This window comes from Centruroides vittatus, unplaced genomic scaffold (assembly GCF_030686945.1).
Source record: "Centruroides vittatus isolate TY-2023 unplaced genomic scaffold, ASM3068694v2 contig_680, whole genome shotgun sequence".
NCBI lineage: Eukaryota > Metazoa > Arthropoda > Arachnida > Scorpiones > Buthidae > Centruroides > Centruroides vittatus.
The window spans coordinates 20,878-45,477 of record NW_027122427.1 but is presented as its reverse complement, the minus strand read 5'-3'; the positions used below and the strand labels follow the sequence as shown (position 1 = coordinate 45,477).

General features: G+C 31.1%; 1 protein-coding gene across 2 annotated transcripts in view; it reads right to left on the bottom strand.

Annotated features, from left to right (window-relative positions):
- Nucleotides 1-6,157: 6,157 nt before the first annotated feature.
- The window catches only part of LOC136980157 (P2X purinoceptor 4-like), a 29,467-nt gene continuing 11,024 nt past the window's right edge, over nucleotides 6,158-24,600 (bottom strand). The window contains exons 3-11 of one of the 2 annotated variants that reach the window (XM_067276206.1): nucleotides 21,537-21,605; nucleotides 20,842-20,920; nucleotides 17,992-18,094; nucleotides 17,728-17,817; nucleotides 16,013-16,175; nucleotides 11,439-11,569; nucleotides 10,422-10,569; nucleotides 8,107-8,208; nucleotides 6,158-6,389 (exon numbers count right to left, since the gene is read on the bottom strand). In XM_067276206.1, coding sequence (XP_067132307.1) covers nucleotides 6,366-6,389; nucleotides 8,107-8,208; nucleotides 10,422-10,569; nucleotides 11,439-11,569; nucleotides 16,013-16,175; nucleotides 17,728-17,817; nucleotides 17,992-18,094; nucleotides 20,842-20,920; nucleotides 21,537-21,605 — 909 coding nt within the window. In that variant the 3' untranslated portion in view covers nucleotides 6,158-6,365. Of the gene's footprint in view, nucleotides 6,390-6,470; nucleotides 6,789-8,106; nucleotides 8,209-10,421; nucleotides 10,570-11,438; nucleotides 11,570-16,012; nucleotides 16,176-17,727; nucleotides 17,818-17,991; nucleotides 18,095-20,841; nucleotides 20,921-21,536; nucleotides 21,606-24,600 lie in introns of those variants that run through there. The other variant, XM_067276204.1, reaches the window with a different exon arrangement.

Sequence of the window (24,600 nt, the reverse complement as noted above, 5' to 3'; positions counted from 1 at the left end):
AATGTAAAAGTATACATACGCTGCGCAAATAAGCGAAAGATATTTTTCAATTGTTGTTTTGCATTTACGAATCACGAATAACAATATCTATCTCAATAAAGAATTTTTCCTTAAGGGTCTAAAAGAATTGATGCTAAAGAAAAAATAACAGAAGTATTTTATTCTAGTCAATGAATCACAAATGTCATTCCTATTTCTTATCATAAAATGAATATAAGATTTGTATTTTAAGATTATTCGGATAAACAGAAATAATCAATCATTTTTTGAATCTTTTTTGTCTTTATACAATAACTTTAGTAAATATTTTCTTCAAAATGTCTTCTTGTTTATTAATAGATATTGATATTTCTAGTGTATTCCACATTATTTTTATCAGTAAAGGGAATTGTGGTTTTTAGGTGTGAAACAGTTGGATAAAATAATACAGTGCGCAAAGAAATTACACAATTCTAATGTATTTGACTTACAAAATGTCTTCTTTGAACTTTATAAAGCTGAACATTTTGTAAATAGAACAGAAAACACGTACTAGACAGAAAACACGTACTAGAGCAAAAATTTAGATACATATTTAAAAGATAGTTTTATATAAAACTGTAAAAAAATGTAAATTATCTTTTGTAATGTCGAAAATGTTAGAATTATATACATTTGTTTGAATACTAAGTGTTTTTTATTCAATTGTTTCTCATCCAAAAAACTGAATTTCCTTTACCGATTTCATTTTAGTGTATGTTTCTATTAAAAAATAGATCAAAACCGACATAAATGTTTATTAACGAGGTCCAAACACTCATATTTATTGGTAACAAATAACTTTATGCAACATAACGAAACAAAAAGGATAAATAGTATAATTTTGTACTGCTAATTGAAATTACCGGCACATTCGGAACTGCCAAATACTTCGATTAATACGATATCGAACATACTCGTCGAGTATTTTAACGGCACCTTTTATCTTGGGAAAAGTTACAATCAAGTGCGTCTTACGATCCTTTCATTCCTCGATCGAATCTTCGACTCTCCTCTCGGAACTATTGTTTCCCGTACGAATAACTTCCCGTATTTTTGTACGTACCGTACTCTAAAACACACTCTTTAATGTGCTTCCAATATCTTAAGGATAAAACTTATGCTTTTCAACACAAAGGGCATTTAACCTCCAAATTAACATACTGCATTTATTACCAGAAATCTTTTTAGCCCAATTTATTCAGATTTTATACAAACGGATATGGAACAAAAGTATTAGTAATTAGTAGCGAGTAACGAGACGAAGCTTCCGAGAAAGCAAAGCCTCGGACGGGCATTATTACCGTCCCGTTAATTACGCAGAACCATTAAATTGCATCGAAAACACCCAGAATATCGAACTTTATTTTTTAGTAGTTCAAAATATATTTAAAAAAAAAAAAACACTTTTATTTATTAATTTATTATTTTATCTATCCTATAATAAAAATCACAAGTTATAGCAACACGGTATTGCTTGATTTATTGAACAAAATTAAAAATTATCTTGATGTAAATTTTATAAAAAATAAATTATGCTGTAATTATCACTAAATTGAAATAATGCAAATTCTTTTTTTACGATTTGTAAAAATTTAAAAAAAAAGGGAATGTTTTAGTAAAAACAAACACAATAAAATGTAATTTTATCAAATCTCAATAATTTTATGTAAAGTTTTTCTATGTTTAAACTCATTTTACATGTTCTAAACTGTAAAATTTTTATAGTTGACGACGATGTAATGTATTTAGAAGTATTGTAAATAATTGATCTCAACTTCTGTACAGATTCTATTATTATTATTATACTTATGTGTTTTTTTAGCTTAACTTTTTATTATAAATTATTTGATTTTAACAATGTTTTTACATTGTTCTTTTTTTCGAAGTTGGTTTTCGACAACTAATGCATTTTTATAAAAACTTTTAGTAAAAATTCTCATAAAAAGGTTTATGTAAAATTGTTATATCACTTGTTAAATATTTCTGTAGATATTTTTTTAAATTATCAAAACTATATATTGTTGTGTTTAGTTTTAATATTTAATGTGGATATAAATAACATTTTGTTTTTTTAATTAATTATATTATTATTATATATACACACATAAATGTAGAATGCACAAAAATGTTTTCCAAATGTTAGTTAAGATAATTTCCTTTGAATTAAATAACCTCTCGTTACGAAAGCAGAAGATTGAGATAAGGCAGGGACAATTTATTCTTGTGAAAATGATCTCCTCATCTGTCCAAACATTGTATTATTTTTATTACACGATGATGACCATTACGACGAAATAGATGTAAAAATTGCCATTTTTAAAGATACAAAATAGTAATTTAATGTATATTTAGAGTGTTTTTTTTTTGCTATTTATTTAAAAAGGTGCATCACCACGCATTAATGTTTTTTTAATATAAAACTTGTATTTTATAGTGTGAAATTGATGACGAAAAAAAAAAATATTTAAATTTGTAATAATGTTTGAATTTTCTATAAAATAAACTTTTGTGCTATGTAAAAAGCTTCAGACTCTATATTTTTTTTCACATCATCTGAAGAAACATTAATCGTCGTACACTGCAGTGTGCTCGGCACACACACACGTAAAGTTAAAATACCAACTTTGACTCTTTATATCTCCAAGCCCAATGAATCGATTTGGATGAAATTTAAAATATTTAGTGTCCACGACGAGTACTACGGACGTTTTAAATTTGGAATAAATTCATTGGATCATTTTAGATTTATGCAATCCCAAATTAGCATTATTTTTGCCTAAATTTAGGATGAGAGAGAATAGACGCCAAAGCTATTGAAGAATCTAGAAGTCTGCACGTAAGCTTAATAGCTGTTTCGAAAGGTGACAGACTCTTATTTGGTCCTTTTGAAGGTTTTATTTTAAAATATTGGGGCTATAAATGTATAAGTAAATACTTTTATAACTCAGAATAGATGGGGCTAGAAAAATTGTTATTGTGAACATTGTGAACACAGTGTTTTACTATGCAGATATATTATTAAGCAAAATAAATAAATAAGTTATTTTTTAAAATAAAAACTCATAACAACTGGGAAAGTTATGCAACTCATTGCCGGATTTGTTCGACGTTTAATTAATAATTGGTTGTTTTCGGGTGTTTGTAGAGTTTGACGATGCACTTGTTACACATCCGAGTTGTTACTATGAAATTATAAGCATTAAAGAACTATTACCAGCCAGCATGACTCTACAGTTGTTAAATCTCATTTTGTAATTGAAAAGGCAATAAAAAAAAAAAAAAAAGATATGTAGTAAAACAGTAGGCTCGAGTAGACTACCGATAGTATTACAATCTCGATTTTGCCCGACAAAATTGTTACAGATGTAGAGAAAAACCAGCTTCGTCTTGTAAGAATACAGGTAAAATGCATGCTACAAGAATTACAAGATACTGTAGATAGAAGATTCAGAGCATCTCTGAGAATCAGTTTTGCTTTATGTCTAAAAGATTCTATAGGAAGATTATTTCTGTGACAAAACATCTTGCGGAGAGATTTTGGAAGAAGAGAAAAGACCGTAGGTCTTCGTCGATCTGAAAAAGGCATACGAGAATAGCATTGAGGACCCATTTGGTGGTCTCTATAGACAAAAAAAAAAAATGTTACTCGACGCAAGTGCTTCCGTATCCTCATCAATTTTAATTTGACGAGGATACAGAAGTGCGTAGAGTGACAACAGAAGTAACTCAAAACACAACTTTTGGATTATTTCTGTCAATTGAAAATCATGATTCACAGAGCTTGGATAGAAGGGAAAAAGTTAGGAAGAAGAAATATGGTTAGAATTCATTAAATTTAGAATTTACTGTCAAAGAGTTTGAAATTATGATTGACAAGAAGAAAGGAATAGTAGTATATATTTATTGGCTTGGACATTAAGAACCAGTAGGATACAACCACAGTGAAATTATTCAGCGATTAAAAGAAAAGAAAGTGCGACAACAGGAATGATCCAAAAGAGAATGGAAATAGATTTTTAAAACTGAACTTATTAGGATTTAATGACAATGACAGAATTTTGCAAAGTTATCTTATCTTTCATAACTTGAATAGGAAGGGTTTTGCATGCAGAAATGTCAGTATTTAAATGGTTTAAATTCTAAATGATATAAATTGTTATATTGATAAAAGTTTTGGTAAAGTACATAGTGTATCATTCATATCATTTATCAATTTGTTAGAATCCTTCAGAAATAAATTTGCACAAAACAACAATATAAAACTAATATGAAAGTTTGTGACGACTTTCCAAAGTTGTCACAAAGACACTTTACAATTCTTTGTTGTAGTTTTTCTTTATCTGGTCAATTTTCTACAGTAACAGTTTATATTACAGATGATTATTATTGACTTGAACTGTGTTCAATGTACATTAAAATAGCCAAAGATGATAATCTTTGGCTATTTCATTTGTTAAGGGTAACTTCTATGTTCTGTATGGAATAGACTTAAAATACAGTTGAACCTGTCTTTCTCACACATTTCTCAAAAACCTCTACTTTTAAAATTTTTTTTCTCTGCATTTCAGCCTAAATTCATTATATTTTCCATGTTTATCTCAAATTATGGACTTAAGTGTCAATTACAAATTCAAAGCTCAGACTATATTTTGATAGCATAAATTGTAGATGAGAAACCCCTTTGCAATGCGGTACATAGTTGCGATTAATGCTGCTTTCCTCTGGCTGGCTACAAGTATGGTTTGGTTTATTTGTTTACACACAGGCACTCTGCCAAGGGGAAATGCCCCAGGAGGATTTTCTGTAGGAAACTGGCCCGTTTAGGTGTTACGAAGGTGATCCTGTAAATCTCCACGTGGCCAGGCTGTTGGCTAAACACAAAACCACAACCAACTACCAGTGTTTAGTGGTTTTATCCATATAGCCACTGATGGGCTGAGGCTATGAGTTCAGTTTGCATCTTATTGGTTGAAGAAAGCCAAGTATCAGAAACTATGGGCAAACTATTTCTGTTAAGGTATGTCAAAAATGTTTTATTTATACTTATGTCAGAAAAAAAATACAAAACTATTCTGGAATTTCATTTATAAGGTTTGTTGGTTTGCATTTTTTCTGACATACTTTATCTTACAGTGTTTTAACTAATACAGTTATGTACTGTACTTGCTTTTGTATTAATAAAATACCATCCAATCAAACCTATTACTGTTTACTGTGTAGGAACCTGCAAATCTCAAACCTATCTATCTTGAATTTTTTTCTTGTTCCCGTGAGGTTCAACTATATCCGAGATTGTGTTGTATCTCTCCCAATAAAATGCTATACCGTTTATCATCTATACTGGAAATAGAAACAATTGTTAGAGACATCTTTAATGACTTCCAATCATCAATGTGGAAGATGTGAAAAAAAAATTATGCAAAGAATGGGATGTACACATGTAACAGACAGTGCTTTGTGAGTGCTATTGACTTTTTTTAGAACATCTTGTGTAAAAAATATGATAGTAAATCCATTACTTTTCCTGTCTAAATTTGTTTCTCGGGGAGCAAACAACACTATTTTATTAATATGAATTATTTTAGTTTGAAATTACTCAGATATTCGTTTAAGCAAAAGAATGATATAGTATATTTACTATACCATTATTTAGCAGTTAACTTTGTAATGTGCAATAATACAGTAGTTGCAGCCATTGTTGTACTGAAACGTTGTACCGAACATGCCAATTTGCTTTTCGTTAAGTACGTCACTGTTATACACAGATTAAGAATAAAAAAAGTTGTTTGTTTTAAGCAATCTTTATGGTATTGTGTGTGACGATGCCAAAATTGAGTCACTGGCACCTATCGGAAAAAAAAGACGACAAATCATTCTAATTAAACATGCCCCGGGGAAGTACGAAACCAGGTAATAAAATATAATCTCTATAACCTCAGGTATTAATAAATGACATCCAAAAAACAATGTGCATGCAATTTCAGCCTCCGAACGATGCAGAATTGGGTCGTCGGCGTATTAGAATGACGTCGCGATACAAAATTACGTCAACTGACGGCAAAAGTGTTAAAGTTACCATTCCAATCCGGCTTACAATCTCGTCGTAAGCTGTTATGCAATTAATAATAATTCAAGATTTGATAAGATTTAAAATTTTTATTCTTCAAAAATATAAAATACTGTCTAACTTTTACATAAAACAAAATAAAAAAAAAAAGTGTGTGTAAAAAATTTATATGTATGTATAAAAATATAAGCAGAAAAATATGAACTATTATTTTTTCATTATACAGTACACTAGTTTTCTTTTCTTGAAAAATCTTCTATATAAAATTAAGCAGTTTTCAATCGTAGTAAGGATAAATCACCTATTTAGGAACAAAATAATTGCATGAAAAATAAACTTTAAAATGTGAAAATTTTATGTCAAATGTTTCAATAAGTAAAGATTTAAATTGAGAAAAATCCTTTATTTAAAATTACAAACAAAACTGTGTAAAGATCCAACCCAAGTAAAACTTTTAAAAAATTGTGTTCGATTTAGCAAATATATTTTTTTTGTGCATTTTATATTTTTATATAGTTCAAAATGAAATGGGTGCTATTCGGTTAATATAAAATATATATCTTTATTACAATTATATATAAAATTTCATAATTTATATTGTATTAATATTTTTGGAATCGCTTCATTCTTCCAATCTATCATAATTGTTTGTCGTTTTTGACTTATTTATGCTTGAGAAACCACGCTCGGTTTGCGAAGGCTATAAAAATAAAGATCGTGTAAATCAAAATTATAAATACTATTTTAAAAAATAAATTTTTTTGTGAAATATTAATTACATTTAATCTATTTCTCAAATAAATACAGATCCTACTTATCTTGAAAAAACTAAATCTATATACCGACCGATCTAATATTGTAAACCATTGTAGGATTCTAGCATGTCACATGTTACAATCCAACACAGTCCACAGGAATGTGAAAGTCACTTATATGCTAGAAGATCGAGGAATAAACAAATCCCTATTCACATGAATTGAGTATTTTCACAAAATCTGTCTGTAAGGGTCTATTTAATAGGATCTGCAAATGGCAATGAACTTTAAATGGAATAAAAGAACAGGGTTCATAAAGCGAGGGAGACACCTCTCGGCCAAAGCATTTGAAATGATTGTAAAACTATCCATGCTTTTTTTTTAGCAAAGACTAATGATGATGATGAAGAAATGATCCTAGATGAATTACCTATTGCTCTAGATATATTAACATCAATAACCAACATTATCTACACATCAACAGTTATGATTAGCAATGTGTCCCAATTCCATTCAAATAACTTACTATTTAGCTATCCTCATGCTTCATTTGTGACAGCCGACATAAGCAAGTAACATTGCCAAATGTCTAATAAAAAGGCTTTAAATTTAATGTACCAAATTAATGAATGAGACAATGTAACTTCTTTTTTACATTAATTGAATCAATTTATAACATTACCTTTGTCTTAAAACAAAAGTTAACTGGCAATATTACATATAACATTATGCCTTTCCCATAGATCTTCAACAGTGCCATCCCAGACAGTTTTGTTTTTAATCATCTTTATTAATTATACAGTAGCATGTTTGGTACATTCTAGAATAATTTCTGATAACACAACTGTAATTAACAATAATGACCATTACTGAATGAATCGTTTTTTCTAAGAGTAAGGAAAATTCCACAATTAGGATTCACAAATTGGGAAGATTAAAAACTAGGAGCCTTCTTGAGTGGAATCAATATTTTTCATTCACGTTTCTTCACTCTCATTATTTCTATTCCTTAGAATTAAATCTAAAAATATTATATATTACAAGAAATAATACAAAGTAGATAACTTTTAAAAAGGTATTAAGTAAACGATGGCGATTTACAATTCATAAAGCAGAAAAAAGTAATTCGACAAAGAAGGATTAAAAAAATTGCAGATCATGTTAGTGTAATTAGTTTTTTAGAATTTAATTTTATTAATGTAAATCCGCAGTTTAAGCGCAATAAAGGTGATTTATTTTTAGTATAATTGTTTCATAACTTACCGTTATTGGCTCCTCTTCGTCTAAGGACATATATTTTTCGTTATAGTAAACATCTCTCTTTTTCATGAAATACAGGATTACAATGTCACACAACACACCTTGCTGAAGTTTAAAAAAGAAGAAAGTTAATTCTAATTAAAAAAAAATTTAATAGAGATATATTATTAATTTTTAATGTAAACTTCTTTTGAACGTGACTAATTTTTGTAATAAAACATGGAATACAATTATTTAATAAATGACGGTGAAGCAGATTAAGAAATGAGTAAAAACAATTGTTAAACAGTGAGAATACTAAATATATTATATTATATTAATTTATTATCAGTAATTAATACAGCATTATATATATTATTGAAAAACTGATCATGTATTCAAATTAGATAATACAATATATGTAGTATTTCTCTTAGTTTGACTATAATGTCGTGGCTGGATGGTCAAGGTTGTAGAGGATGACGGCTGGCTGTTGAGAAATCCAAATTTAAGTCTGGTCAAAGCCTCAAATTTTTATGGGCAATTTAATTGAATTATGAAGAAGATACTACAATGACAATAGTCTAATTTCAAGACACTACTCTGAAGGAAACAACTAGACCAGTGATTGCATTATCTGCTTCTTGAAGTGTGTTTAATTTTTAATAGGTATTTGACGAGGAAATTATAGTATTCCATAGACTATAGTTAACATAGTAGTAGTACAGACCATATTAGCTGGCTGCTCCCATGTTTACAAGTCAGAAATAGTGGAGTTTTATAAAATCCAGAGAGCATGTGATTGGTATAAATCCTTACTATACACCAAACTAAAGAAAACCTTGCCCTAAAGAAATGTACCCAGGTGAGCAGATGCATTTCAGAAGGGACAAAATTGGACAAAACCCATCACTTCTCTGAAACTGATCATAAGATTGATAGTCGAGACCTTACTAGATGTTGACTGAAAATGCAAGAAACTGTCTGGAGGCTAGTGTTTTTATAGAAACTATGCATTTCCTTCATATGACGAAATTTGCATTGAGACATTGTAATTTAAGTATCAGTGACAGCACTACGCAACTGCAACAGTGCATCTTAATTGTTATAAACAAGAAGTTTTCTTAACAGAGTTGCCATACATCCCAATTTTTTGGGATTTGTCCGATTTGAAAAACACTTCAAAAAAAAATGTCCTATTTGTTCATTTCTACATGAAAATATTGCAACTTGTATTGGTATTAAAAACAGTCAAATGAAAATTGTAGGGAGTTAGTATCTGCAGATATTGTACATAATACACCACTTATCCTCACATGCATGTCTTTACTGGTCTGTAACATACACATCATGTTGGCCTCGTGTAGTGCTGTGCAATGGCTTCAAAATTATCAATGGTTTCATGCAATCTTCAAATAGTGAATCAATGGTGGCATGTGGCAAGAGTCTAGCTTTAATTTTAGATATTTTGTTTTTTTTATTATTCTTTCCAACTGTGGGCACTAAGAGGATCTTTATTTTTAAACATCATGGATTTGGCTTTGTCCACAATGGGAGCAGCCAGCTAATGCTGAATATCCATCAAATTTTACCATAATGCTATCTCACAATGTCCCAAATTCTAGTTTTGAACTTACGTCAATCTTATTTCCTAAGGTACATCCTAATCATAGACAAAACATGGGCAGATGCCTATCAATCTAAACTTTAAGCAATAGTCATAGTTGAAGCATAAAATAATCTAAGGCCAAGAAAATTCGAACAAGATATTGCAGACGCTAGTCATAATTATTGCTACAACTTATTTGTGTTTGATTATTAGTGTATTCTTGTTTCATGCTATACCAGATAGAACAACCATAAATGCACAGTATTAAGATTTTTCCTGGGCCAGTGTTTACATTTCTGTAATCTAAAACGTGATCAAAACTGCTTTGCAAAAAAGCTATCATCATGCAGAACAAGTCAATGCCAATGTCATCTATTGGCTGTTGTATAGAAACAATTTCATCTGTGGGGATGGAAAACCTTGGAACACCCACCCTATTCTCCAGTTAGGAGTCCCTGTAACTGATTTGTTCAGGAAAGCAAAGGAACCCATGCAATGAATAAATACAGTAGTCAAGGAGACATTATGCTGTTTGGCGCTTTCAGAGGGAGATCCGACAACCTTTAGCCTGCTATTCTATATGCATATCTTGCTTTTTAAACCACTTTTTCCTTTTGAAAATAATTACTTCTTTTAAGCATGCCAATAGTTTATAAAAGTTAAATAACTTTTATTTTATTAAATATGTTAATATAGTTAATGTAATCTGTAGAGATAAAAAGAAACTTACCACAGCAAAGAGACCAAGCCCAGCACCAACATTCATTAGAAGTGGAACAATGTTAAATTTTCCTCCTCTGCCTCCAACAAGAATTTCAAATTTTATTCCGTACGCTTTGTAGAGAGTACGACTTGTATCACTATAATAATGGGCATATCTGCAATAAAAAATATTTAAATATAAAATTTATATAAATAAACTTATAAATTTGTATTTTTAGAATTTAATATCTTACTATTTAACAAAAAAAAATCAGTGTTATAAATATCAAGAAGAAATATCAAATAAAAAAAAACTCGAACTTTATAAAGTTCTAATTAAATATTGTATCAAGGAGTCATTGATTTGCAATAATATATTTTGAGATATGGTCTCGCCATTAAGTCAAAATACAAAACGTATTTTATATTTTGTTCTTATAAATTTTAGTTTTGTATATTGGGAAAGGTTCGAGTTCAAATCCAATCCTGACCTTATGATTTTTCATGGTTAATACAGATCTATTACATTTCATCTCTATTACACTATTTAAAATCAATCTTTTAAAATTTAGCAGTTTTATTTGGTCTAAACTTAATTAATATATCAAATATTAACTATAATTGATGCAAATCCAATATAAAAAGTTATTGGTAAGCTCAAAATAATGTAGTCAGTAGTAAGGGTGAGATATGGATTATGATATCTCAAATGTACTACCTGTGATAAATTAAAAGGTCTGAAGTGGGTTCATATTTAGATTCTTCACATTATCTTATTACTCAACCAACTAGCAAAGATGAATGTTTGACTAAACTGTCCCAAGACTTGTCAAATATCAACTAAAAATAGCATTATTTATGTATATAGATTAATGTACACACACACAAATTCTTCTATGTATTTAAAAGAAGAACACAAAAATTTGTATTATCTTTATCATATATATAAAGTTAATAGGAGAAATTTTAAAGATTTAAACAGCCACTTAACTTAGAAATTTATATACTAATCTCCTCTAATTTTAAATGGAAATCTGCAAATTACCTGAAATTCCATCCAGGAGATATTTTGACGTATGGATCGTCCAATCTACGAAAAGAGTATGTTGGCATACATTCATTTTCATTAAAATCAAAATTGCAATCCCAGTTTATTATTATTGCAACTACACCACCCTAAAAAGCATATAAAGAATTAAAAATTCTATAGATCTGAAATTATTATTACATAGAATGTATTAGAGTTTATTATTAGTATTGGAATTGTCTTATCCCTCAACTGTGTGAGAAAGGACATAGTTTTAAAGACACATTATGTATGTATTGCCTGCAAAGAAAAATATATTTTTTCTTTATTGTACCTCACTCTTCTTTTTGTCGTCGGATCTTAAAGCAGTTAGTGGGAAGAGAGCCGCGGACAAGATTATCCACATACCCGAACCTGGATGTTGTACAACCGGCATTGTGTACTGCTGTAACAACCCAACTCAATTCTGTGTACAAGCAAGGGTGACGAAGGGTATAAATATGCCCCGTGGATAAGAGCAGTAATGGCAACGTTTACATATCTGGGAGGCTGAAAGAAGTTGGCTGGTGTGATGTAAGGAGGTAGTTTGAATTTGTGATGCACTGAGAACTTGAGTTATGTAGAAGTCCTATGTATATACAAATCTAGGAAGGTAATCTTTCTTTCCTTTTATTCTTCCATAGAGAAAAATGGAGGGGTAAACTCTGGCTAGAAATTGAAAGTTAACAATACCTTTTCTCAAGCAATTAAGATATCTATCTACATATCCATTACGATACGTTATCCCTTGAGTAAGGGATAACGTATCGTAATGGGTGATTAAAACACTTTATACTCTATAATTCTCATAATTAACTGAGCCAAAACAGCTGAGAGAGGAGAGCCCATAAGGACACCTTGCTTTTGTAAAAAATAGTGATCATTAAATTGGAAGTAATTGTGTTGAGTAACCAGAAGAGCCTCCCGTATACCAAGCATTTGTTGGATTACGAAGGCTTTTTACACCAAATGGGTGTTAGCAAGTTTTATTCTATGCCTGAAGAAGACAAGCTGAAATTTGTCAAAAGTACTTGTAGTAATATTTCAAGTAAAATAATAATGCCAACAGACTGTTAATATTTTTTTAGCACAGATAAAAATTTTGAAGTTCAACATTTATATTAAAAAGCATAAGAGGATGCATAAATTTAGTTGAGTGATTCAAGTCTTATGTTTTTAATGAAAAATTCTTTGAAAGGAACAGAAAAGTTGAAAAAGGAGCTTCAAAAATGTTTACTAACTTTTTAAAGAGAATAGAATAGAAGATGCACAAAAATCTAGATGCTGAATAAGAAAATTCAGCAAGTAAAAATATTCCAAACAGAGAAAGGTAGACTATCTTACAGCAAGTATTGCTGTAAGATAGTCTTACTGAGGTGAATTCTTTCGGATTAAAGAGAGAACCATTCACTGAACTAAATGAACAAGTTAACATATGCATATCACACAGTGGCGTGCCATGACATTTGATGATAGGGAAGCTGTGTTTCCGTAAGAAGCCGACTTACAGGGGCAATCAATTAATTGCGCGTCAGGGCCCGTTCGTATTCGTTTGTTCGATAAGCCAGTAAAAACCGTATACTTCTTTAAATGTATTTTTAATAGATTATCCGACGTACTTAATAAATAAGAAAGTTCAATATAATTACCTCCGTTATTAGATTCAATAAATTCCCTACGCCCTCTTGCGTAAGAGGGCGTAGGGAATTTCTTCTTGCTTTTGCCAATTCTTGCTTTGAGAAAAAACATATAACTTCTATTAATTTAGATATATCTATTAATCGTAATTATCTCGTTATAATTTTCAATATTTATTTTATATTGTCTACCAATGTTAAATTCTATTCCGCTTTGATTTTCAAATTGCTTCAATTTTACGAAAGAATCGTCATTCGTCATAAATTTTATCGTCAAAATGTCGAAATTTTTTGTCGACGTATTTATATTTAATTTAGGCATTGGTCTTTCTCTTTTAATAATGTTTTCTTTTTCATTATACGGTCTTGAGCCAAAACTTTATTTTAAATTTTTGAATCACTAGCCACGATATAAGGGCTAAAATTAAAATTATAAAAAAAAAAAACTTACTTAGTAAAACAAAATGTGTGATGAATATACATGCTTAGTAAAAAAAAATTCTTCAATTGTATGAATATACTTTTAAAGAAACTTGTAATTAAATATAACTTTGTGAAGAAACGTACATAAAAATAACAAAATATTCTTTACTTTTTAAATCTTAAAACAATCCACTTACAAGTTAGTGAAATAGCTCCCTACGAGTGGCTAATGAATGAAATCAGACGGTCCAGGTAGGTGTGTGCGTGCCAAATCCCGAGGGTGCCGATACCGGTCAATGTCAAATGCCTCTTTTGTCGCATCACTAGTATATCTCAAAGGACGCGACGGGGTTGTTGTAGATTTTAAACGTTTCTCGCCATAGCTGTAAAAATCTAAATATGTTAAACTTAACAGATTGTCCGTCGTTCGTTTTCTAACTAATTCGTTTTAGGACCGAGTGTTCACGGAAATTTCCAAAATTTACAACTTTTCGGTCACTCTCATTGAACTAGAAAAATTTCTGTCTTTATTACATCTAATATTATGAAGAGATCAGACCCCACTGTACTCGGCAACAGATTGGTTCGGTTAAGCTTCCGTTTAAGTAAAATTTCGGCTCTTTCATCAGGGTTTTATTTATGTTTCTAATTCCCTAATCGCTTAATTATTTAACTACTTAAGTAGAAATAAGTCGAAACCAGTTACTTTGTACCTGAATATTTGTAGTCTTGGGAAAACAGTGGAAAGACAAATTTTTATGACAACTGATACATAAATCGTAAATTTAAGGAAAATAAATTCTAGAGCTTTTTTTGTACCATTGTACGTCTCATTCATTAAATTTGATTGTAAACGATGCTGCCAAAGTAACAGTTAATTTTTTAACACTGTACTAGAATTGTACACGTTTTTTCTGCATCCCCTTACAGATGGGACATACTAAATCGTAATATCACCGGTTTAACATCGAAATCCGTAAGTAATATAAGATGGGAGAGCGGAATAAACGCGGAATAAATATATCAAATATTTTAATGGATTTTTTTTAAAACTCCTGTCAACTATACAGAACTATCATAAAAACATGCCAGTAAACTCCTGTCGGTTGGGTTAAGTTATAAATCTAGTCTAGGGTGAGCAACCGTTTTTATAACATGGGCCAGAATAAATTTTACGTTTTTTCCGCGGGCCGTAGTAGTTAATTGACGCCTTCTTGTGACTCGTAATTTTTTTAGTCTGCAAATATGAAATAAATAAATAAAAAGTTAATTACTACATTTATTTCTCTTATCGTTTTCGAAAATTACAAAGAATTGGAAAAATAACTATTAATTAGTTATTTTTCCAATTTAATAATCTATTAAAGATCTCGCAGGCCGGATAGAAACTTTTCGCGAGCCGTAGCTGGCCCGCGGGCCGGAGGTTGCCTGCCGTTGATCTAGTCTGCTCATGATTCACATAATCAGGCGAGGGTGGCCGAATATCTAGCAGGCGGCTAACAGCCCACAACCGCTCCGGGATATAAAGTCGGACTCTTTACGCGTGTGTCGCTTCTACCAGCTAAACCGGGTGAGGTTGGTGCACTGTAAACTGCATGTGCCAATGCCTATATAATCTGGCTGATTAGAAACTGATCCGGTTTCGACATTCCTTCCGCCACCGAATTATTCGAATATACAATAGCAATCTTATCGTTTTTTTCACATGTAGTATAGAAATTTGTAAAAGATACATAATGCAGTTATAATAAAATATTAATTTTAATTAATTCAAAGTACGTTAAAATATGAAAATTTATATTTTATAAAATACAAGGGAAGGTCATTGAAAGGTGGAAGCGGCGCTTCCATCACTTCCAATGACGGCACGCCACTGATATCACAGTTCAAATTTCAAAGTAGCCATATTTTGAACTAACCAAATTCCTTAATGTAAATTTCAATATCTCCAGTCAGGACAAATAGTACAGTTATGAACTAATGGGATTTCAAACTATCCGAGTTTGAATTAACAAGGATTTCCTGTACTATATCACATTGCATTTGGATTAAATATTGTATTACTTCAAATTTAAGATAAATTCCCATTTTATAAAAAAACTGTTTTCCATCTAATGGACTTCTGTTTAACAGATATAAATAAGTTGGTCATAAAAACCATCTTTTCCAGAATATGAAACATTTTTTTTTGGTGGAACAGCCTTTTGTTGATAAGCTCATCTATCTAAACAATTATGAAAAGGAGATGCAGAATTTCAGATTATGAGAATTTTTGTTCTCTTAAAATAATTTACCATTTGGTTTTATGTTCATTGTTATTCCAAATATGTTAATTATGAGACTAATATTAATAAAGAATATCCCAAATTTAAAATGTATCTCAACTTTAAAATATACTTTTTTGTGTTTCTGAACTTTAAGTAATATATCACTAATTACGAATAACGGTCATATAATAATACTAATTTATTAGTAAATAAAAATGAAACTTACATCTTTTGCAATTGCCTCGTAATCCACTTTTTTATCCGTTTCATTTTGATTTATAAATTTAATTATGTCACCAAGAACAAAGATAGGACAATGTGGATCATGTTTAGGATGATAATGACAACTTTTGAGGTAATCTGACTTATCCGTGTCTCTGATGTTACGTCTGTATGATAAATTCTTAATTAAAATCTCAAATAAAGAAATTTTTAAAATATATAAAAAGGAATTGAATTATTAAATACAAATGTTAAAAACCGGACAGAAATTGTCCCACACAGATTCTTATTCTTAAATGTCCTTACAAAGAATATAATAGAAATCTTAATTGTCTTTTTAACACATCAGATTAACCAATCCATTTTCTATAGCTGAGATGGACACTTCGATACTTTATGAATTATTAGATAACGCAATGCATGAGCACATTAAATCTACGTGACAGATCAATTTTTTCCACTTTGGAATTGCCTCGTAATCTACTTTTTTATCCATTTAATTTTGATTTATAAATTTAATAAAATTCATCCAGTTTATTGGGTCAGTCAGCATAGAGATAAGGAACATGATTTATACTACTTGTGATAAATTTATGGGAATCTAGATTGATTTCTGAATCCCCGTGGTAGTATGTTAATACTTTTCTGCATCGCATGTGGCTGACAAATATGATACACAAAACTCTAGACTGTCGAGATAAAAACAAAATCTCATTTTTTGCCTTGAGTTGCCCCAAAATTAACATATTACTGCAAAGAACATCTAAAATTGTTTCCATGGCCACAATACATCCACTTCTATTCTGCAAGGTGGATCAATGCAAAAATCAGTTGTTCCTCTGTTAGTAGCAGGAAACTGTTGGTTATGGGTCAATCTTAGGTAACAACACATCAACATTTTCAGTACCTGCCACAACATGCCATAGGCTGCACTCAACTGCTGTAAAATTGCATTTTACTGGAGCCACCAAGACTCATTGACTGAAACAGAAGCTGTAATATCATCATCAAGTTGTGAAGTGATTGGTTTGCATCCTCAATCAAGTTGAACTCTCTCGAACTTCCAGACATCATTTCCTGAAATTGAGTCATCACTCTCTTGAGAGTTTCCTGTAAGGTCAATAGTTTTTAGTGTAAATTTTCATAATGGCAAATTCCCAAAGTGCAGTCACAGCATTGCCAATGCTATCATCTAGGATATTTTTAGTTTTGCAAAAATTCACTTATATTTTACCTTAAAAATTTTTATTTACAAATTATTTTTATGACAAATTTTAACAATTTACTTGGTGGCTAGATAGCTTAGTTAGAGAAAAATTATTTGCCTATTATTCTAGAAGATGTATTTGAATTGATCCTCTAGGAATTCTCAGAAGATGACCCGACAGATATGCAAAGCCTTGTTCCTCACCACCTAGATGAATCCCTGATGATGATACGTATATGTGAACACCTACGTAAAGAACACCTTTTAACTGTTATCTCTGTGGCAATAAATTTTATACAATATATATCTTGATTAACTGACTTTCAAACTATTTTAAAATTGATTTGAAATGGCTACATGTTGTGTATGATTCAGATACACCAAATGTAGAAAGTAATCATGAACTATAGTAAACTGCAATTCCTAACTAATTTTAACTGTAAAATACATCTTTAACTGACTTTTAGATCAGTGTGCATGTATGTGAGCATTTATATATATAAAAAAAGTACCTTTTGATATTGAATGTTGGAAAATCAACAGAGTTTTTTATTAAAACTGTAAAGTTTTCTGTATCAGGAAACAAAGCTGCTCCATCTTTTCTGAAAACAAAATATATATTTTAATTGCATTACTGTAATGTTTATCATCTTCATATAAATATATGGAAATTTTGTACTTAAAATAAAAGCAAAAATATATTTAAAATAATATTTAGGATTTAAAAAAAAATAATATTAAATATCAAGTTTTTAATTCTATTTAAGTAAACTTACAATGGTTTTTCATCATATTCCACAGGGCACCAAGCCTCAATTTGACATGTATAGTTTGCTTTTGTACTATTATAGATTGGAACACACTCTCCAGTTGCTACACCTATAAACATTACAGAATTAATATTATTTGATCAAATTTTACTTTATAGCATTTCATTTTATAAATAAAAAACAAATATTACTTTTATTTTAAAAAAGTTTAGCACAATTATAAGAAAAACACATTATTTAAGAAAGAAAATTTGTAAGATAGAGTATTTACAAATAAACCAAACAACTTAGAAAGATGTACTTACTATATATCAAATCATACAGCAACTCAAAACAATTTTTAAATCAAAAAAATACTTGCCTTTAGAAGACTTTAATATGGGCACCATTCATGATGCAAGCATCTAATGCCTTGGCTACCATTAACACAAGACCTTATTTCTCTGGGGATATGTGAAAGACTGTGTATGCATCAAAAGTGAGTGCGACATTGGTTAATTTAACCAACAAATTACAGATGTCATCCAAACAGTTACTCTGGAAATGCTAAGGAACATGGTGAGAAATCAAATATTGGTTGAATGTTGTTCGCATCACAAACGGAGCCCACATTAAAGTTTCCTTAAGGTATTTTTTTTGATTTAAAAAAAACTGTTTTGAGTTGTTTTAATTCATTAACGAAATTCACTCATCCATCAGTAAACATCCTGCATAATAAAACCTATCGTGTTTGACATACAATTTTAAAAAACAGTGTTATTAATTGATTCAAAAATAATATTTTATAGTTTGATGATGAAACATACACAGATTATGAATTATAATTAAATGATTATACTTTGTGAAGTTTGGAAAATAAAAAAAACAGGCATTGAACAAATTAAATGGAAAATAGACTATTAGAACGACATAAATAAAAAATATGACTCAAAATAAAAGCATTAATAATAAAGGGTATGCTTAATCATTAATGTATCTTTACAAAATGTATTGTTGCAATGAGTGGATATAAACACGCGCACCTGTTGTGATTTCTCTAGTTTAATTTTGTGATCTATTAAGTTAAGAAGACTGCATAAAGTGCTCTATAAAAATATCCTTTGAATCATGGCAGTAGCAAAAAAACGTAGAGATCTGTCTCAAGAAAAGCAAAGAATTTTAGACTGGTACAATAAGTTGCCCAAGATGAGTCATTATTTTTGAATGCATTTTTAAAAATTTCACACACACTCTTGTGCAACATCTTAAAAAACAGATCAAACAAATTTCTTCACTTTCTAACGGGAACATGGATTAGAAGAGAATGATTTGGAAAGGATAGTCAAGCTGAAACAGAATTAAAAATTTGGTTTAGTAACATTTGTTAAAAGAATGTTCTGGTTAATGGATCTATTGAGTGCCAAAAAGAAGAACAACTGGCAAAAACTATAGAAAAAGATTCCATTGCAACTGATGGATAATTTGTCAATAAATGGAAATAAATGAGAAAATATATCATGTATAATGTCTTCATGGTTGATGAAAGAGTGTCAATTGGTTAGCAGCTAACAAGTGGATAAGGATAGAGTGGCCAAAAATTATTACTGAATTTTCATCCTATGATATTTATAATGCAGTAAAAGTGGACTATTTTTGTGCAATGCCTGAGCATATTGTGGTGGTGGTGAAATCATTGACAAGAGTTGTATACCCAGATAGCTGTATGTCAAATTTTTCAGTATTAGTAATACAATTTTCAAACATGTATGTAAATGGTTACAGTTGTAGTCCAATTGCATATCAAATAATGCCAACAGAGTTCCTTAAAATTGGTTCCCTGTATCCAATAAAAACGCTCACTGTGTTCAGAATTTTCAGTGTACGTGTTGTTTTGAGGTCTTCAAATGCCAAGCATACCTGAACAATGCAGTCAAACACCTTATACACAGCTAATGATTTCAGAAAGGCTACACCATCAGGCTGAGGAAAACAATGGTTATTTTGCCAAACTGACCACAATCTGGGTCATCGTGGACTGACTATGAGGCGGTGTTGAGGGCAGTAGATACATGTGGGTGCATGGCTCTGGACACACCAGACAGACCACCAGAAAAGATGATTATTCGATTTCACGTCAAGCCCAAACACTTGCAATGACATCCAGACAGGTTCAAGCCTTGCTACATATTCTTGTCACTTCCCATACTGTTGACAGGCAACTAGCAGAGACACATTTGGATGCATGGCAACCACTACACACCCTGCCATTAGCGTACAACATTGCCAACTTTGTTTGCAGTAGTGCTATAACAAATAAGTGTGAAATGCTGTGGACTGGCAGTATATTATTATATCTTTTAAATCTTGATTCTGTTTGTAAATGGTGACTGCTGTGTAATAATCATTTATTACCATCATTACATTCACACTATTATAGTACAAATTATAGTAGTCATTAAAAAAAAGTTTATAAAAGAAATATTGTTAGTAACACCTCACAACAGACATAAATCAGAAATAGTCATAAAGAAGACTATCACTAACTTGCAAAGACAAAAGTATGAAGATAAGAACAAGTAGAAGAGATTCAGAAACAGAAAAGGTGATCAAGATAGAGATTAAAGACTGTCTTCGGAGGGAGACAGATAAACTCAAGATAGAGCAAAGAAGCCAAAGTCCAAAAAAGCATATAAAAGATAATGTGAGTCTCATTAATTTCATAATTTCCACAGACTATCAATAATCTCTCTATTCCCATTGTCATTTTCAAATGCTGAATATGCAAATGTATAAATTAATTAAAAAAATATATATTTTTTTTCAGTTTAATTAAAATAAATTAAAAAATTAAATGAATAAAAAAAATTTTAAACAAACCATTTCCAATCATGAAATGATGTCCAGCTGTACACGTATTGTTATGTATATTGCATATAGCATCTTTTATAGAAGGATCCTTTAAAATTAAGAAAAAATTATTTTATTTCATATATTTATGTTACGCAATTAGAAATTTTTAAAATTTTTAAATAGTTGTAATATTTTTGGTCAAAGTCTATTACTAATGGAAAGATAAACAATATAGTCTTGTTTTATGCAGAAGTTGATGCCAGCAAATAGAACGGAGTACAAATTCACCCTAAATAGTCCCATATTGTAAACGGTTGCTTAAGTGTCTAGGCAGAAACACATTAAAATGTGTTTAAAATGTTTTACTTATGCTTTTACTGTGATGAATAACATTTTAGTTTGATGTTGCTGAATACAAAGCAAAATTCTGTTATACTGTATTGTATACATTACTTGAGTAAAATACATGCAACATGCAAATCGGGTATTTACCACAGTTAGCAGCATTTGATAGTTTATGTTTAAAGTGTTAGAAGCTGGAGAAGCATGGTTTGCTGACTTCAGTCAGATTTAATGGCACTAAAAATGGAACTAGGAATACTAACCATTTGCCATCTAAAAGGACATGAATCGGGAGATATAAATCTGATGCAAAACAAGACCCTACTGTAAATCTATTTTTATAATCTTGACATACTACAATAAACTTATATGATACTTACTTCTGGACAAGTTGATAAAGTTTGACGAGTAATTTCTATATTTGTTGTTACGAAAAAGGCTCCATTATCCTGAAAATTAAAGAAATAATCCTCATTAAAAGTTTGAAATTTTAGAAAGAACTATCATTCTGTATTAAATTATTCATTTAAAAATCAGGTATGGTCAATATGTCAATCCCAGTAACATTTTTAGTAAACTGTAGATAATACAGCTTGTTAAAATATGAAAAACATTAATTCCCATGTAAAAAATATTTAAAAGTAATTAACTATTACTTTATTCTGAGATAACCCATGGTGATTCTATATTTAATTGAAGCGCAGTGAGAAGTATACATGGGCGAGTCAAAAAGTGTGTGATTATTTCTCACAAGATACATTTTGCAGAGTCCAGATTGATATGGTCATGTTTGAAGAAGTATCCATCAAGTTGTATGCACTTGGCCCAATGTGTGCCAGTCCTGGAAGAAATGTTGGCTGTCTTTTTGACATCTTCAGAACCACCATTGAGAGACAACACTTGACTCACAGCTATGATTTCAGACAAGAGAACAAAAACATCACAAGGAGCAAGGTCTGGGATGTATAGAGAGACAGCACACATTTGATTTTTATGTCAGGCCAAATATTGGGCAACAACATCGGAAAGACAAGGACATGCATCATCACTGTATGGGGCACTTCATTTAGTAAATCATTCCACAGTAGTCAAAGAAAGAAAATCACCATTACCTTTCCCTACAGACTGAACAACCTTGGCTTTCTTTGGCATTGGAGAACTGGATAATTTCCAGATTGAGCTCATCTGTTTGCTTTTGGAATTGTGGTGGTGAAGCCAATTTTTATCACCAATAATGATGGAATTCAGGTAGGTCTCACTATGCTTAGCTACGAGGTGCTGAAATTCCAGACATACTTCTACTTGAGCCTACTTCTGTTCAGGCATTAATAATCTCTTCATCTATTTTGCACAGATGGCATCTTACATGCAAGTAATTGTTCAGAATGGTGTATCATAGAAAATGTGTAACATGTCTGCCAATCCATCCAATGTTATTTGGCAATCTTCCCGAACAATGGCAGCAGCTGTGATAATCATGAACTTGTTTACTGCAATAGCTAGAATGCCTGGACCAGTCTGCTTTGTGGTCAAAATACAACCCTCTTTAAACTGTTTTAACCAATGAAATGCAGTTGATTGCAGAAGAACTTCTTTGCTATATGCCTGTTGCAACATTTCATATGCTTCTGTGTCAGATTTCTGCAAATGGATGCAAAATTTCAAAGCCACATATTGTTCATCACAAACTGACTCCATTTTCATTATGTGACTGCTGATTATGCAAGTATTATTGGGACAAACTGCAAGATGCATGCACATATATGATTACAATTTTCTTTTTGCCGACTCACTCTTCTCATGAAAACTTGTTTCACTGCTGTACGTCCATCACATGATAAAAAAAAATCATTCTCATTCTTTTTTGACTCACCCTTGTATATGTAGATACTGAATTATGAACAAGAACAAGTGAATTATGTTATTTGTATGAATAGTCTAGCTAGGTTATGTTTTTAAAAATTGCTTGGTTGTACACTTAACATTTTGATTTCATACACAATATGTGCACAAAAATAGCTAAAGACCTAATTCCACAACAAATAGAAAACAAAATACTTTTTTGTTATAGGTAAAAAATAAATGCTGCCGTTTAATTTATAACACCCCTGTACCAAAAAAGATAACCGGCAATATCATTGTAGTGCAACAAATAGATATAACTATATGGTGTGTGTACATGTAGCATTTTCTTTTACTCCTTCCACCTTGTGGGGATTAAGAAGGCAGATGTTACGAGCAGTTATTTATTGTTTTAATCATATTCTTAATTTATTCAATTTAAAATACAGTACTTGTTCTCCATCTCAAATTTGTAGTGTCTTGCCTCTGTACATCATACTTTTCTGATGACAACAGAGCAATGTCAGTCATCTACGTAACTCCATTCAGGAGAAATTTTTAAACTGAATTCATGTGACTTCCGGTCTAGACTGAAAGTTTGTATATATAGTTAATTAGAGCCTCCAGCCCCAAAGCTTTTCATATCTGGTGTAGCGCTGCTTGTACTTAATTATTTACGATATACAAAACAAGGCTACATACAAAAACTTAAAATTTATTACATATACAATATATGGCGCAATTGTACAAGTCGGACATAGAATGGAAAACGTGTGTACACAGCGAGGTCTGATGAATAGTATGAAAGGGTCGTTGCATTTGTGAGATCTGCTTTACATTGACTGAAGGAGTTTAGAAGAGATTCATTCCAGCAGATGATGCATTTATGATTTTTCTTGGAATCCTTGAGAAATTCAAGTAGTGGGGCTTGAGTTTGACCTGCATTTGGCAAAAAAGTCTATAAAAATTGAGCATGGCTAGGAAGCGACGAAGCTCAGCGACAGTTTTAGGTTGAGGAAAATCGTTGATGGCCTTGGTTTTTGATGGCAAAGGCTTTACTCCTGGTGATGTGATCATGAAGCCGAGAAATGGAACTGCAGATTTTCCGAGGATGCACTTGGATGGGTTTAATTTTAGGCCGTGGTCTTGCAAGCAGACCAACATTTGGCGGAGATGGTCCCTGTGTTCGTCAGCATCCTTGGACACGACCAATATATCGTCAAAATAGGGAATGCAGAAGTTGAGGCCAAGTAGGACATGGTGGATGTAGTGCTGGAAGATTTGGCCAGCGTTTCGTAGACCGAAAGGCATATAGACTTATTCAAACAAGCCAAACGGAATTGTTATAGCAGTTTTTGGAATGTCCTCGGGGAAGACCAGTATTTGATGATAAGCACAGGTTAGATCCAGTGTGGAAAAAATGATTTTGCCTTCAAGGAGTTGAGTGCAGTCCTGTATATGAGGAACAGGGTAGCGATCGGGAACGGTTATAGCATTGAGACGACGGTAATCACCGCATGGTCGCCACTGGCCATTTGCCTTTTTAACCATGTGTAATGGGCTGGCTCAGGGGCTTTTGAATGGCCTGATGATGCCTTGAGA